Below are 17613 nucleotides of genomic sequence, written 5' to 3' on the forward strand. Positions count from 1 at the left end.
TAATGATTATTTATATTAAACATACTAGAATTATTAAATATTATATTTAATGATTATCATTTGAAAGACTTTGTGTCAACATCATATTCAACAAATGCATTCAAATTATAAAAATTAAGGATAACTAAAAACAATGAGATAAAATCATTATTATTAAAAAATGAACCACAAATTTAAAAAAATGCATTGTTTGCATATCTTTCTTATAAAGAAACTGTTTATTTGAATAAATGAAAAAGGAAATAATTACACTTGGCTGAAAATGTTGTTCTTACAAATCTTAAAAATATTACAATTAAGAAAAATCTGTTTAGATGGAGAAAGTAGATACTGGAAAAGAGTCATTTGACTTTTCTTTTTCATTAATGAATATTTAAGCTTACAGTCCGAATAGAACAGACAGAAATGCTGTTGTTCTCATTAATCCTATTTTGCTGCACATTCTAAACAGCTTTGACCACAATTTCTAGGTGTTTAGAGTTAAATCAATTGAAATTAAAAGATGTGATTAACAAATACGCTTTACTATGTAAGCTTTTAACATCAAGAGCTTTTGGTACAGATAAATCAACAGAAGAAACAATACTATAAATTTGCATTGATTATTATTAATACTTTGCTCTCTAAAGACAAATTACCACTGTATACTACAGATATTTAAAAACAATTTTAATGAACAATGATATATTGAAGATTCTATAAGTGATTTTTTTAATCATTAATATCTGTGTCTTATGTATCATATCCAGAAAATTTCTGATTAAGAAAAAACTGAATTATTGCTATAAAATAAACTTATTTTATACATTAATAAACTGCAAAAATATTAATATTTTAAATATTATGTGAATAAAAAAAATATAATAATGTGTGTTCATTACAGATAATAAACAACAGAATAACTTAATAGTACAAAACAAAACTTATTACAAAATTTATTTTGTTCTAGTTTATATTTACAATACAAAATATTCACTTCATAATTCTGAAAATTAACTTTCTTCGCTCTCACTGGAGCTTGATTGTCGCTTTCTTTTCTTTGATTTCCTAAAAAATAAACTTATTTTATCTAACTTGGATAAATACAAAAAACATGAATAACAGAATATCATCAGGATCAATTATAGAACAAACACAAGGAGAAGCAATGCTTTAGAGAAGCAAGTATGAATATAAGTAGGTGTTTTTTGAAGAATTTATTTAAAAAGAAAGTAATATTAACACACCTAAAAAAAATATGGAAAATTGAAAGTTGCATTAAAAAGGGGAGGAGTATTATTATTATCACTTACAAGTAGACACAGTCAGTAATTGTATTGTATTTATTGAGCAGTCTAGAATAAGTTCATCAATGTCTCATCCCTCATCTACAAACAGGGTATTGTACCATTTATTTGTTACGGTTCTCGAGTCTGGGGTACTGCTCTAAAGAAAAAAATAAATTGTCGGCTCTTGAGGAAAATTCAAAGGAGAATACTGCTACGAGTTATTTCTGGGTATCGAACGATATCTTATGAAGCTGTATTTTCTATCTCCGGCTTTCCACCTATTGACATCTTTATAAACCATAGTAATGAATTCAAGAACGCAACGAAGAACCTGGCCCATAAGAGTCTAGATGATTTCCTTCAAATTTCTGAACTTCCCCATCCTGCTGAAAGATTTCCTCTTAATGTAATTAGTTATCATAATAATATTGAAGACAACTTTCCCGTTGTCTGTTTTACAGATGGTAGTAAAATTAACAATAAGGTTGGGCTTGCATTTGTTGTTTTCCAAGATTACATAGAAATTGAAACTCATCAATTCAGAATAAGAGATGAATGCAGTGTTTTTCAGGCTGAATTGCTTTGCATAGCCCAAGCAGTTTCTTGGATTTGTGACAATGAAAACCTTTCATCAAAGTTCTTAATTTGCAGCGACTCCCTTTCATCTTTACATGCCTTAAATAACATCGATTCCCTAAACCAAATAATTGTTAAAACACAATCCAACCTGAGTTTTCTTCAAGGCAGAGGTGTGCAAGTTTCCTTTTCTTTTGTTAGAGGTCATACAGGAATCTATGGCAATGAACGCGCCGACTGGCTTGCCAAAGAAGCGACAAAACTTGTTCATTCCATTCCTATGAGCATTCCGAAATCTTATTTAAAGAATGTCTTTAAAGATAAAGTTATATCTGAATGGAATACTTTATATCAAGCATCGACTAATGCACAGCTCACTAAGGAATTTATTCCATCCATACAGAGACGCCTAAAAGCTCACTACTTTGAGTCAAATTTTAAGCTTATCCAGTTTCTGACCGGGCATGGAAACTTTAAAGCATATTTAAAACGATTCAATTTGTCGCCGACTGATAGGTGTTCGTGCTACAGTGGTGCAGTCCAGGATGTCAAGCATTTAATATTTGAATGCACCAAGTTTATTCCGGAAAGACGTAAACTGAGAAGCTGCCTTCGAAAGAACAATATAGCTTGGCCTCCTCATTTATCAGCCTTTGTACAGTGTAAAGCATCCTTCATTTCCTTTTGTACATATGTTAATAGTATTTTTCCCCGTATGATTTAAACTTTACTTCAATGTGTTTGCCTACTTATATTTGCATATATACTTTTGTATTTGTATTTTTGAATATTTTAATTGATCATGCTTCTTCAATTGTTTTATAGCATTTACTGTATGTTTCTATTACTATGTGAGCAATTTTGCTTCATTTTTGTTTTTGTTTGTGTATCTACTTGTTTTCCCCTATTTTCTTTCTTCTTTCTTTTTGCATTTGTGCCTGCGACCTTATATTTGAAATTTGTTTTACTCTCAATTGCGTACTGATTTACATCTGTAAGCCTTGTGGTATACTTGTTTGCACACAAGGAGTTTATTCATAGAGAACAAAAAAAAAAAAAAAAAAAAAAAACTCAAAAAAAAAATCTACTGTAAATTGTCTGTCTGTTGAAAAAGATTTCAAGTAAAAAGCATTGCCTTTGAATATTTCATTAATGCACTGTTCCTGCGAGTTTCCCTTTTCTAAAAAAAATTAAATTCACTTTCAACTATGAAAATAAGGAGATATAAGGCTTTAAAAACAAGTATGCAAGTTATGTAATATAATATTTTTGAACAAATTTTATTTAATAACTAATTACTTTCATTTTAAAATTAAAGACATGCTTTCTTTATTCATCAATTAAGTCCAAAAGAAAGAGGGCAAGTAAAGATAACCTGTCTCACTGTGTTGATTCTTGTTTCTCCCTTTACAGGTGCAGTAATGGTGGTAAAGCTGTGTTCACAGCATTTTTGATATTAGAAGGTATTGCCCACGGGAAGGCATGAGATATTGAACAGTATTTTCTAACAGAATGCAATTCCTATTCCAATTTACGACAACCTTATCATTTAGTGGACCGAAATGCTTAGTTAAGGCAGTAGGGAGTTTTTTTCACAATTTTTCTTAATTTCAGGTAACAAATAATTTTTAAAAAAGCACTTATAAATAAGCATAAAATTACTTTTTGTGTTTACTCTTCTTTCGTTTATGATTTCTTTTGGAATAATCATCAGAATGTGGGCTGGGAGATCGAGACCTTGACCTTGAATCTCTGTATTTTCTTTTATGGCGAGATCTGTGAGACGAATCTCTTCTTCTATCAGAATTTTTTCTTCTGGATGAAGAATAATGTCCATTATCAGTAATGTCTTCATCAGAATCTGTTGACCTATATTGATAAGAATAGTCATTTCGACGCTCAGAAGCACTATCTCTATATGAACGACTTTCATCAAAGTAACTGTGATGAGATGATTTCCTTTCACTTCTTTGTCTGGATTGATTGCTTTTGGAGGAATGAGAGTCACGAGAAAGTCGATCTCTGTCAGCATCCCAAAATTCATTCGTTGGATTTTTGAAAACATGCAAGAAATTGCAGTTGAGACCTTTTGGACATAGTTTGCGGAAATATAAACCTAAGCAAAAAAATGAAACAACTTATTTAAATTTTATGGAATGGGTATAACTCAATTAATATCTTAAAGAAAACATTAAATTCATTATTCTTTTCTCAATAATTTAAAACAACATGCAATAAAGTTTCAAAATCTCCACAATTGGACATTTCTCCAAAATTTACAAAGATATAGATTAAAACTTACCACAAATTGCAGATTTCCATTTAATGACATGTGAAAATTCGCAAGTTAATTGTTTTCCAGCATAAAATCGGCCATTGAACTGCTGATAAGCTTTCACTGCTTCTTCTTCTCTACAAATTTAAAAAATTCAAGATAACTTTTAAATTACAAAGTCAAAATTCAACTTTATATAAGCAGACAAATTTGAGGTAGCAATAAAAAACAATAACAAAAAAGCATGCATAAAAACATAGAAAATATAACAACTCACTTCGAGAACTGTACATATACATTGCCACGTAAGTGTGGTTCATGATTGCTGCACACTTTAAACTGAATGACTTTTCCACATTTCTTAAATTCTGGTAAGACATCATTGTAAAAATTTCTAAAGTCATCGTATCTCTCTTTATCTTCATATTCTAATACATTATCTGTATCAAAGTCATCTCTTTCAGTATGGCCAATGCTAAAGTGACTATACATTCCTTTTATCAGAATGGTTGTACTTACTGAAGGATAAATATGACCTCTGGAGCATCTAAAAAGTTATAATATTATATAGTTAACAATAACATATGTATTATTATGTTAACAATAACATATGTAAATTTATAAAATTTTAAGTCATTTTATAAATGCACATATCACCTATTTTAGAATAATTTAAAAAGTTACTTTTGATAGTTTGCTCCATATGGTTAATTTTATTATCTTTTATATAAATTTTATAAAATAATATAATGCAGTTATTCAACACCTTACTGACAGAAAGAAGTGATCTTATTGGATAGGCATTGTCAAATGCTGACTATCTATAAAGGCTGGAGAATTTTCTCCAATAAGAGTAACGAATATCAAATTTCACAAAATTGTACATAACAATGCATAAAAAGTAGCCTTCACTTAAAAATTGAACCATTTAAAAAATTTTGATAGTTGATATATTATTCTGAATTATTAGAAAAAAAATTAATTGATGTTCTTGTTATTTACTATCAAAAAATTAATGTAGTTGCTGTTATTGAAAGTAGTAAGTTAACACTAGATTACTGATGCAAATGCATCCAAAATAAGAGGTGAAATTATGAATAATCACTTAAAAATAAGCATATACTTCTTTTTACAATTGTTAATATGTGCTTCTGTTCATATTTGTGAAAATCTAATCTCAGTCTGATCTCAAAGAGATAAATTCTAACATATCAGACCAATCTTTGGATAGAAACTGACTAATAACAACATTTAATAGAACTTTTTTCCCCCAAAAAAACCTAATGCAAAACCTTGTGCCAATCATCTCTCAATTCAAGTTTCACCATAATGGAGCTTTTGGCCCTGAAAAGAGTCTAATACAAACACACATACAAAGAAACAATGTGCTGCTGGCTTATATAATCAGTACCATGCAACTTCATACATTCTCCTCCCTACATTAACTAAGTTTACTCTTTTGAATGAATTAAAGTAAATCAAAAGTATAATCCCCATCTGCTTTCAAAATAATGATCTTTTTGTCCACAATCCAATACATTAACTACCCATTTTCAAGACATTTCCAAATGTGGTAATAAATTAAAAGATTGTCCACTTTTAAAAATTTTAAGCAATTTTTAATAAAAATTTAAATTAAAATATAATTAGCACACAAAAATAACTTTAAAATTTAAAGGCAATGAAATAAAAATGCAAAAACAATTTAAATGTGACATTTAAAAAAATAATAACAAGTCTTGTACACTAATTTACTTTAGAAACTAAAGAAGAAAATGAGTACCTTTCACCAAACCTGCAACATCCAGTTTTAACAAAAAACTGACATAATTCCCTTTCTGTACCCGTACTGTAATTTTCAGGAGCAATAGGATTATGCCATGGTCCTTTGCTCTAAATATTTACAAATTAACAATAAAACAAATATTTATAATTAAAACAGAAAATAAATGAATAAATTATTCTATATTTTTGCATATATTCATTGCATAAATCCAAATGCTTTGTAAACGGTGATTGTTTCTCTATATTGAAATTCAAATTAAATACCTTTGAGTAAAATCTCTTAAATTTAAGTAATTGTAAAGATAAAAATTGTATACATACACAAGTATACAATATATATTCTTAATTCATTAAAAATTATGAAATTGAAATTATGTTTTACATGAAAAGTTGAATAAGATGAATTTGTATATCACATTTGACAATCGGAGCACAATGGAGTTATGTTTTAGTTATATTGAAATCCTATTGAAAAGTAACTCAAGAACTATTTTTTGTTTAAATTGCATAATTTTAAATAATTGTCGAATGACAAGGAAGATACCTGATCCATCAACACTTAATAAAACTTTGCCATACAAGCAGACAACAACAACTTTTAACATTAGATTTTATATGCACTAAGCCCATACATACAGCAGTTGTTTCATAGAATTGAATCGCATTGCTGCAGCTCTTTGGTCATGAAACCATAACCCTATCACAAAGTCATAACTGTTAATAACATGGTGACAAAGTAATGGTATAGAATGAACAGATTAGTTGCTTACAAAATAGGAAGATGCAAGCTTGAATATGCAACATTACCATAAGTTTAAATTATACAAAAGTTTTTTTTTTTTGTTATTTGGCATTTTCAAATGTTGATCTATAGCATCTGGATTTTCCTCAATGTCAATGTTAGATAAGTATAACATTCCTTTAGATAAAGAGGGAGAGGATATGCATGTTCTTACAATTTAACTGATGATAAATAATATTAATTTATAATTATATTGAAGCTTCCAAAGTCGTGCTTACATTTAGAAAAATTAAAGGAAAATTAAACTAAAATTCTGTCTTGTTGCTTCAAAACATTAACACTTTTCAACGTTTAAATACTCTTCAACAGTTCTGAATAATGAAGAACTTTATCTATTAGCTAAATACTTTTTATAGTTCCTAAGAATGCTTTTTTATAAGTTTAATTCAATTTTCTTTTTAATTTTAACAGTGCAAGAAGGAATATTAATTTATGCAAGAAAATATATCATAAAGAATATAATATTTAATTAAAGAATATTTTTTATTATTTTTAATTCATTTGACTAAAACTAGTCTAAATTCAAAATAAATTTTATGACACTATCTGTCATTTATAAAGATGCATATAAACAAAGCTAAAGACATTCAATACAAGGAATGAAATTTTAAACTTTTTGATTAAAGCTAGTCTAAATTCAAAATAAAAAATTTTATGACACTGTCTGTCATAAATCTGTCACTTATAAAGATGCATATAACCAAAGCTAACAGACATCCAATATATGTTAAAGCAATTTTATATTGTTTCATTCTAAATTCAAAATAAAAAATTGTATATCAATGTCTGTCATAAATCTGTCATTTATAAAGATACATATAAACAAAGTTAAGACAATCCAATACATGATAATGAAAAGTAATTAATATAGAATATTTATACCTCAGGTAAGCTTGAAAGTGCTTCTTGTAGAGCTTCCTAGATGTAGATGAATCATATTATTCAATACAACTGAAAAATTCTGAACAAACAGTTAAGAAATATCCAACAAATATCTACAAAACTGAGTCTTAACAAAAGTCATGTCAATGTAAATATAATATGCTCAAGTATTATACATGGATTGAATTAGTATATGTTAAAATTATTAATATAAAGTTAACATATTTAAGTCGTTTAATAAATCCATGACAAATGCAAAAATAATGAGAAATCCATTAATATTTTTTGTATTCTTCAGATTCTTTATTCAATCAATGTGGAAAAAATTTCAAAACTATTTAAATTTTTAAATGGTTAATAAGAATTACTTTTAATATTATTGCTTCCAGTCCAAAAAAACAATGGTATTAAAAGTTATCATTGAAATGTTGTTGTTTTTCTGTTGCTAAAAAAAATTATATGTTTTCTAAGCTCTTTATTGTGATGTACTCTATTATCTCAATAAATAAAGGGGGAGGGGGCTGCAACACACTTAAATGCATATGTCAGTAAAATTGAAAAAGAAATTAAGCTTAATAGGTATTCATCAAAAGTTCAAATTGTTAATGTCACCAAAATGAAATATATAGAATACACAAATTTTAAAAGATACATCTTGCTGAATGTCCTTCAAAACACTTTTGGGAACAGCAAATTGAAACATTGTGTGCAAGTTAAGGATAACAGTAATATTTTCAAAAAATACAATAGAATAAAAAAAATAACATGTTATAGAACAACAGATTTCACAATTTAAATTATTTCATTTTGAGATTAACAAACAGAAAACTAAATTTATTTATACAGATAATGAAATGTGCATGTTGCCCAGATCTTGCAAATGATTCTTAATAAAACCACTTAAATAAGAATCTTAACATTTTTTACAAATGCATAGTAAATAATTCCATCTTTCTCAACTCCATTAAAAATAAAAACTTATGAAGAATGTCAGAAGTAAAAGAGCATTAATAAATAATCAATTTAAATTAATCTAAAACCTAAAATATCAAAAATGCCATCCATCTGATAAATTGTCATGCTATGAAAAATCAATTTCCAAAATAGCAATAATATTCAGTTATACACAGCATAAAATGTATTCAGTCTAAATTGTTAGTCTTAAAGAGAATAGAAGAATGAATACCTTTTTAATGATTGTCTAAAAGTGGGTATTTTTCTCAAAATGATGCAAAAAACATATTTGCTTTATGAATTATTAAATTGTCCTGACACACCTCTACAAGAGTTTATAAAACTATCCTAATGATTATGGTAAAAATATGCATAAATATCTACAACACAATTCATGAATTAATCTTAGATTAAAATATGAATTACTGCCATTAAAATTCTTAATATACAATTTTAAAAAATTAATATAATTCAAAACATGCAATACAGATTAAATTTTTACCTTAAATGTTTTTGCTACTTTAATACCTACATTTAAAATTTTTAAAAAATGGAGCATGTATTTCTATAATATTAAATGCATAAAAAATAAAACCAAATAAATGGATATATTTCAATTTTTATAACCTCCTTCTGAGTTTTCAACTTTTGGTTTTCATCTTCTTTTTTACTCTCCAAAAGCTGTTGTTTCTCAAACTCAGCAACAATCCTTTTCTAAGAAAAAAATATTAAAAATCAAATTTTGATAATATTAGCAACTATTATAAAAAATGTACTTTGAAGTTGTCAAAATTGTAAGCTGTTAAAAAAAAAACATAAGATCATTCACAAAAGTCAAGGCATACACAATGCAATAGAAAATTTTAAAATGATAAACTAATAATCAATATTTTCCTATCAGGTCAGCAATGGTCAGAACATGCAGAAGGCCAGGCACCATGACCCTGAATAAATTTTAAATATTTACCTAATAGAGAAATATCTAATAACTATAAAAAAAATAATAATACTCCAATTTTACACTTAATAAATTATCTAAAAAACAGTCGTGTAAACTAATATCAAACTATAAATTGTGGGAAGTACATTTAATCAGAGGTGACCATTAAAAAGGGTTGTTAATGCTGGAAATATAAAAGAGGGATAGCAGTGCATTAATAACTGTTGAAAATAAATTAAAGGTTGCCAAAAAAAATTTCTTTTATTATGCTAATGACTCCACAAAAACAGACAGATTCCATGGATATAAAATCTTAATTAACAAGTTTCAAATACAGGATAAAAATATTTCACCTGACTTTAAATTAATGCAACTCCTAAACTTGAATAAAAGTTTCCTAATAATGAATTTTGTTTCTGAGTTAAAAATTAATTTTAATTGAGTTTAAAAAATTTCTAGAGCATTTTGATATTATTTGCTCTCCATGTTGCAAAATCTAATTAGAACAAAGTCTTTCTAACATTTTAGTTATTTATCTATTATATCTTACAATTTCTTATCCATTAAAATCTCAAACAATTATTAAACTTGTATAAAGCAAAAGTACAGGCTTTTTCATAGTTATGTGTTAAAGTCAACAGAATGGGTGAATTTTAATTTTTCTCTTTTTCAATTTTTATATCAATCTAAAAAATTTTATTAAATTTATATAATAAAATTTTTCAGTGAAAAAAATGAGATTCAATAGAAAATCAATACTATTATATGTTAAGAATTATTCTTTTTCCGAGAGAGGGCCCTGCATCGCCTCCCCAATAACCTCGATTTTTAGAAATGTATCATTCGAGTATGTGTGTGTGTATCTGTGATGACTAAAATAAAACCGTTAGCGGAAATGGTGTTTCCTGTTCTTCCCTCAGTAGTTGTTGGGGTGAGTTTTGGTTTCTTATAACTTAATTGCAAATACATTATAATCAAAAAATTAACAATAAAATCTGCTCAATAGCAAATGAAATCTTGAATATTTTCACTGCTCTGTTAGTAGCTAATAACTTCTTTTAAAATAATAAGCTTTGAGTTTCAAAACATAAGCATTTAGTTAAAATTCTCATTTACTTTAATTTCTTTTTATTATATGTTTATGATGTATAAAAGTTTTGATAAAAATGGATATTCTTTATTCTAATAAGAATGACTAGAAAAGCAAACTATATAAAAATCTGAAATTACATTTAACTGATCGTTTTAAAGCCTATATTAGACTTGTAGGTCAAAAACCAGCACAATACGAGCCAATTTGAAATAAAATATAGGAAATCAAAAAAAGTTAATTTCAAAAAAATATTTGTAATTCTTTTGCAAGAAATAGCATTTCTTATATACATTTATTATATGAATTTTATAGCATTCCTTAAACAATACATATATATAAAAAGTTCAACAAAGAAAATAGTCTCATCTTTTGCAACATTTTAATAGCAGATGACAGAAAATTAGTTTTCTCTTCTTCTTTCTTTTTTTATTTATTTTATTATTATTATATGATTTACCACTACTAAAAGATATCACGCAGATTTTTGAAAATAAGTATTTCTATCAAAAAAGAATTGCAGAATAATATAATGCAATTTCCAAAAGAACATATATATATGTAAGGATATTCTAAAATATAATTTAAACTTAATTAACTTCCTAATTTTTATAGCTTAATTCAGCCCATATCAAAGGCATTCTAAAATATTCTCTTATTTCCTGATCCTATTCTACTTTTTCTATTTAATTAATTCAACAGAAGCTTTTTAAAAAATGCTTTCGCCGGCAGTTCCCATGCTTCGAGTGAAGAGACAAGAAATTGCTGATCTAAACAAATTCTTCTAAAGGATCCCTGTGTTTCCATTGTTTAAATCGGCATGTGTAAAAAATGCCTATCAAAATCTTAATAATATATAAGAACTGTGAAAAATATTTTCCTTATCAAAATATGATATATAAGACCAGGGATAATTTATTTCACTCTCTTCTTTAATTTTTAGCTCTTGTGCCGCATTGTAAGCTGACTTGTCTTGTCCACGCCTCTTGTAAATAAATATGATTTCTCAGGATGGATTAAAGCGAACTTAAAAATGCAAAGTGTCTTCAGAAACTGCCTTCTGCTTTAAAAAATAATGCTTACAAATATATGTAATGATATTTTAAAATCTAATTTAAATTTAATTACTTTCCACATTTTTTAGCTTTAGTACATATTAGTTTCATTCTAAAATATTCTCTTATTTCCTGATCCCATCCTACTTTTTCTATTGAATTAATTCAACAGAAGCTTTTTAAAAAATGCTTAAATTGGCAATTTACATGCTCCGAGTGAAGGGGTAAAACAACTATCAGCCAAGTAAATTCTTTTTACAAGATCCCTACGATTCCCTTGTCTGGGTCGACACATGTGGAAAAATCACTATCAAAATCTCATAGTATATAATCACAGGAATAAATTTTTCATTAGCTTTTCCTCATTTTCGTTTTGAGTCGTTCTGTGTTGATGTGCTCGTTGCTTCTGCTTGTATGTAAAGCATGCTTCATGGGATGAAATAAAAACGAAGTTTTAAAAATTTGAAAGTGTCTTCTCTGTCTTCGGTTATGATTCTTCTTAAAAAATTATGTATTACATATACATATATATATATATATACACAAAATAAATACAAAAATGCCTATTCATACTTTTTAAAAAATTATATATAAATGTTAGATATACATTATTTCAATACATAAACCTTATGAATGATATTACTATGAAAATTCAACATTAAACAGGAAGAACATAAATAGTTGAATAATTTTGTAATACGAAAAAAGAGCATATTATGGAACTGAAAAGAACTCTAAAATGCAAATTTCATTCAAATGATTTAATATGGCTTCTTTTCTTTAAACTTTACATTTTTTTTATTAAAAAATTATTCTTACACATATATTTTTATGATATCAATGTTTTTCAACTGCAACATACTATGTTACAAACAGAAGTTTTATTCCGCAGCAGTGAGTTAATAAAACACTTTTTTTGATTGATTGGTTTCTGACCATTTTATAAATTTACAAAAATTTACCACTATTTTTTGCGAATTCTCACATTTTTTCAAATGTGTACTACATAAACACCATATATAAAATAATAAATAAAATTTACTTAAATAGAAGTTTTTATTTATTACTTCCACATTTTTAAGCAAAATAAATAACTCACTCGTTCCTCTTCGAGTTTAATCTTTTCTTGTTCAAGCTGCTCTTGTTTCTTTTGGAATTCTCTTTGTGCTTGTGCTTCTCTCAAAAGCCATAATTTATGTTCCCTAATTCTGTAACATTTTAATAATTATAAATAACACATGAAATTCTAAATATCATAGAAATTTTTAATAATAAATTCACAATCAATATCAACAATAGAAATGTTAAATAGAAAATAAATAAATAAATGTAAATAAAAATATATAACAGGAAAAAAAGGGGGGATACTCAATTTGCATTCAAATGCAATTCAAGTGAAATGATTGTTGGTTTTAAGGCATCTTTAAATAAAATTTGCTAGACTTTGGTAAATTAAAACATAGAAAACTAAATATCAGTTGCAAAAGAAAAAAAGAAAAAACTGCAGCCAACTAATCAATAAAATAATAACATTTATAAATTAGCATAATTTTAAAACAAATTTAATTCAAATGTAAATGAAATACTCTATAATTAGAAAATGTGAAAATATATTAGGAAGTGAAAGATAAATCAATAAATCTTTCAAAAAAAAGGTTTAGTTATACTGAAGTGATTTTGTCCAGTGTTTTATAATCAAAGCATTCGGTAGCTGCTCCATATTAATTTTATCACTATAACATATTCTGTAAAAATGCATTACATTGTTAAATTCATTTGCAATTATAACATATAAAAAGAAATTTGGCATGTAACATATCTGTACATTAAGTATGTATGCCAATAGATAATCTTGCCAATTTTTTTATTTATGGATTTATTTAAACTAGGTTTTTCAGAAATTTTTGACAGATGACTTTATGCTATGTAATTTATAACTGATCTAGTTATTCTATATGTTCAGCTAAAAAATTTTATTTTTCCCTTTTAAAAAAAGTTTATGTTCTAATATTAGACGTTTCCTCTTCTTAAATCTGACATTATTTATGTCATTTCATTAGTTACATTGCTAATTTCATTTATGTGAAATCTAACATGACTTTGTATTCAATAAATTCATATGGAAATCATTACAAGTGCAACAAATAATTTCTTACTAAAAAAATATATATATACATATTTTATGGATGAAAATATATTTATGAAGAAATGAAATTCACATTCTGTTTTTTTAAACAAGTATAAATATGAAATCACACCTTAAAGGAGAGATTGCTTGTTAAAAATAGATAATTCAATTTTAAACTTTCATGCATTAAAATTTTGGAAGGAGAAAAAAAAATAAAATTCCGAATTACACATGATAAAAGCAAATAGAATATTGATTAATACAACAATATTCAAATATTCAGGCAAGATAGAAAGAGCTCGATTAACACAAAGGAAAGTCAAAATATTCTTTATTTTGATTTAAATTAATCATAATTAAATTAATAATCAGGATATCTTATACCTTGAGCATTGTTATTATGTCATAATGTCTATTAAGTAACTTTTATAAGTAATTTTGGTCTTTTAAATTAATTTAACAGCTTACCTTTCTCTTTCTTCAAATTCTTCATATAGCTGAGCATTTCTTCTCCTTTCTTCCTCTCTTTCTTTGTAATTTGGAGAATTTTCCCTACGTTGTTGTTCTGTTAAAAATGTTTAATTAATCAAATGTTATAAATTCAAGAATGAAACACATGTTTATAAATTACGCAAAATTTACCTAATAATTCTTTTTCCTCCAATTCTTTTGCTAATTGTTGCCTCTTTTTCTTACGTCTAAATTTTTTGAGCAAAGCTCGAAACTGTTTGTGACTGCAAAAAAAATATATAATATGCCGATTTTAGTATATATTTAGAGAAATGAAAAGTATGTGCAAATTAACAGATGTCATTGCCAAACTTTAGATCTAACTGCACGTCATTTGTGAACATAGTCAATTCATAACATGACATCTTTGTATTGACTATGTTCGGAAGAAATAATATGACATATTTGTATTGACTATGTTTGGAGAAAATAACATGACATCGTTGTATTGACTATGTTCAGAGGAAATAATCTTTGGAGAGAAATTCATTCCTGGTATGCAGTTCTCACACAAGTACATAAGGAAATGTAAAAAATATGCATTCTGGATGATAACAAATTAATACAAGAATAAAAAAATGTTAATGAAAATTTTCCAAAAAAGATTTAGAAAAATTTTAAGAATTAACTTTTTTAAAAACAAAATATATATTTGACAATATAAATGCAGTTATTTTAATTTAATTGCAATTTTAAAATAAATAACACTTGTTTCCACTCCATTTTTATAAAATGAAACTACTTCTATTCCAAATAAAGCTCTTCCATTCTAACTTTCGATTTGCAAAAACGCCTTTAATTTTCTCCACACTTCTCAAAATCTTATGTTGGTAACTGTTTAAAGATAAAACTTCCCTTTTCAATAGCATCACAAGCTTCTACAAAGTTTTTAAATCGGTACAAATCAAAGGATTCACCCATTCTGAAAGCTTTACAACGGAAGCAAAGCTTCCTACTTTCCCTTCTGTAATTAATGCACAATTCAATGATATGCCAGTTCTGCACTTGATCCATAGTTTAGATTTCAATAATATTTATTCAAAAGAAAATATTTATTTTAGCTTTTATCTATTTCCATAAATATATCAAAAAATAATAAGTGTATTTTTTGGATTTCAATGATGACTAATTATTATAAAATGTCAAATTCCAATAACAAAATCTTTATATATAATGAAAGCATATTCCATTTAAAATGCAAGCAATGAAAAATTTCAAAGGATATATATTTATTTTATTAGTTATTTACAGAAAATATTACAATTTAATATTTCTTATTAAAATAATACAGTATGTACAAAGTGTGCAATAAATGTCACAAAAACAATATCAAGTTTTTTGATATGAGACTTCAATAACAAAGAATAAACTTTTATTATATAGAAGACTAAGAAAACATAATGGCGAGAATTCAATTTTATATATATTATATAAATTTAAAATGGCCAGCACTGATAAAACAATACATTCTGAAGCACATACAATTGGGAAAATGTCTCAATGATGAAGATTTTAAGCTTTATAAAAGCCTTTTCGATACAATAATAATGAAAACACAGGATCGTAAGATTATTTCATCTAATAATAATGGCTAAGTTTTGATATACAGTCATTTGGCCCCTTGCGAGGTTGGCAAATTTTCGGTGGCGCTTTTGCTACCGTTATGCCATTGCTGCCGTTCGCGCCACGTTCGGCCATTTCACTAAATTTTGACGATATTTTATTTTTTTGGCGAAAATGACTGTGTACCAAAGCTGTTCCATAGTAATTATATTACCATATGTTTTCCCTACTCACTTAAATATAATTATTATTACAACCAGTTAAATGTGTTCCTAATTCACACTTTGATTAAAGTATAAGCAAAATATTGATATCCACAAATCTTTGTGATAATGGACAAACGACCGAACATTAAAATAAAAGTATACATTTAAAATTATAGAAATTTCGAAAGAGTCTTACGTGAGCTTGACAACTTTTGAAGCCACAGAATCCATGATTTACAATGATCTGTAATTAATTCTTCAAATATAAAAACAAACAAATTCGGCATAAGAACGGCTTGTTTTTGAAATAAAAATCTTATACGAATTTAAGTTTCAGAGGATATCGCAATGACAAATATTACATCCCACGAATGAAAATGAAAAAAATACATTAAATTTCAATTCGAAATGTAACTACAAACGATTCAATAATAAACAATACATTTAGTTCAGTTCAGTTCGCTGTCCAATGATAATATTTATTACTAGCCGCCTTTGGCGACCAGCCGGTTCGCCAATCTTAATGTTCGTTAAAATTTTAATAATTAAATATTTTATGCAATTCCAACTTTAATAAATTCTTCAGCAAAATATTTTAAAACTTCAAATTTTGATAGTCATATAATTCACTCATAATATTATAAAGGCCTTCAGTCATAACGTGATATGTATCTCTCTAATTTTCTGTTACCCCTCGTAGAATTTATGCTTTAAATTAAAGTGTAAAGGATTAATCTGCAATTAATATAATAATATTTTTTTACTGAAACAAAGCATTTTTTTTAATAATATGATTACTGATAATAGAGTCACTGAGCGTTTAAACTTCATGGGCACTAAAGAATATCTTTCTTAATTTATGTAATATCTCAAGAATTTGTCAACAAAATTTTCTCAGATTCATCATGAATGGATCGATTCATTAACAATGTTTCATTTTAAATGCATCAAACACTCAGAAAATAAAATGAATCGTTTAAAATAATCGGTCTAAAACAGGTTTATAAAAACTACTTAAAAAACGATGTACTTAAAACTATAAGCATATACAAAAAATATATAACTAACATAAATACAATTTAATTACAAAAGCATGCAACTAACCTAAAAATAATTTAAATCATTGTAAACAGGTTAAAAAAAATACTTAAAAAACGATGTACTTAAAACTATAAGACTATACAAAAAATATATAACTAACATAAATACAATTTACTTACAAAAGCATACAACTAACCTAAAAGTAATTTAAATCGTCCGTTGACAATGGTTGCCCTGCCAACAATCAGAACACAGTGCGCATGCGTGAATTTTCTTCGCCTTTTATGGTAACGCAAATGCGTGAATATTTCTACGCCAGTTGAGGTAACGCTATGCAGATTAGACACTTTTAATTTCCTTTATTCTGTGCTATTTTAATTCAAAAGTACTTCAGAATGAATCTGAAACATGGATTAATTAACAATGTTTAATTTTAAATGCATAAAATATTAAGAAAATAAACAGAATCGTTTGAAATAATCCGCCGAAAAATCTTAAACCTAGCCTCATTACTGTTAGGAGAAAAAAAGAACTAAAG

At 26.5% G+C, this 17613-nt stretch overlaps 1 protein-coding gene across 1 annotated transcript; it reads right to left on the bottom strand.

Annotated features, from left to right (window-relative positions):
- Window positions 1-903: 903 nt before the first annotated feature.
- LOC129969396 (U2 small nuclear ribonucleoprotein auxiliary factor 35 kDa subunit-related protein 1-like) lies at window positions 904-16474 on the bottom strand. Its single transcript, XM_056083959.1, has 11 exons — window positions 16231-16474; window positions 14398-14489; window positions 14224-14320; window positions 12727-12835; window positions 9170-9256; window positions 7589-7624; window positions 5903-6012; window positions 4397-4666; window positions 4147-4256; window positions 3507-3960; window positions 904-1047 (listed from the first exon to the last, which is right to left on the bottom strand). The coding sequence occupies exons 1-11, from the start codon at window positions 16263-16265 to the stop codon at window positions 993-995; spliced, it is 1455 nt and encodes a 484-aa protein (XP_055939934.1). The 5' UTR covers window positions 16266-16474; the 3' UTR covers window positions 904-992.
- Between the last annotated feature and the right edge of the window lie 1139 nt (window positions 16475-17613).

Source organism: Argiope bruennichi, chromosome 5, assembly GCF_947563725.1.
Source record: "Argiope bruennichi chromosome 5, qqArgBrue1.1, whole genome shotgun sequence".
NCBI lineage: Eukaryota > Metazoa > Arthropoda > Arachnida > Araneae > Araneidae > Argiope > Argiope bruennichi.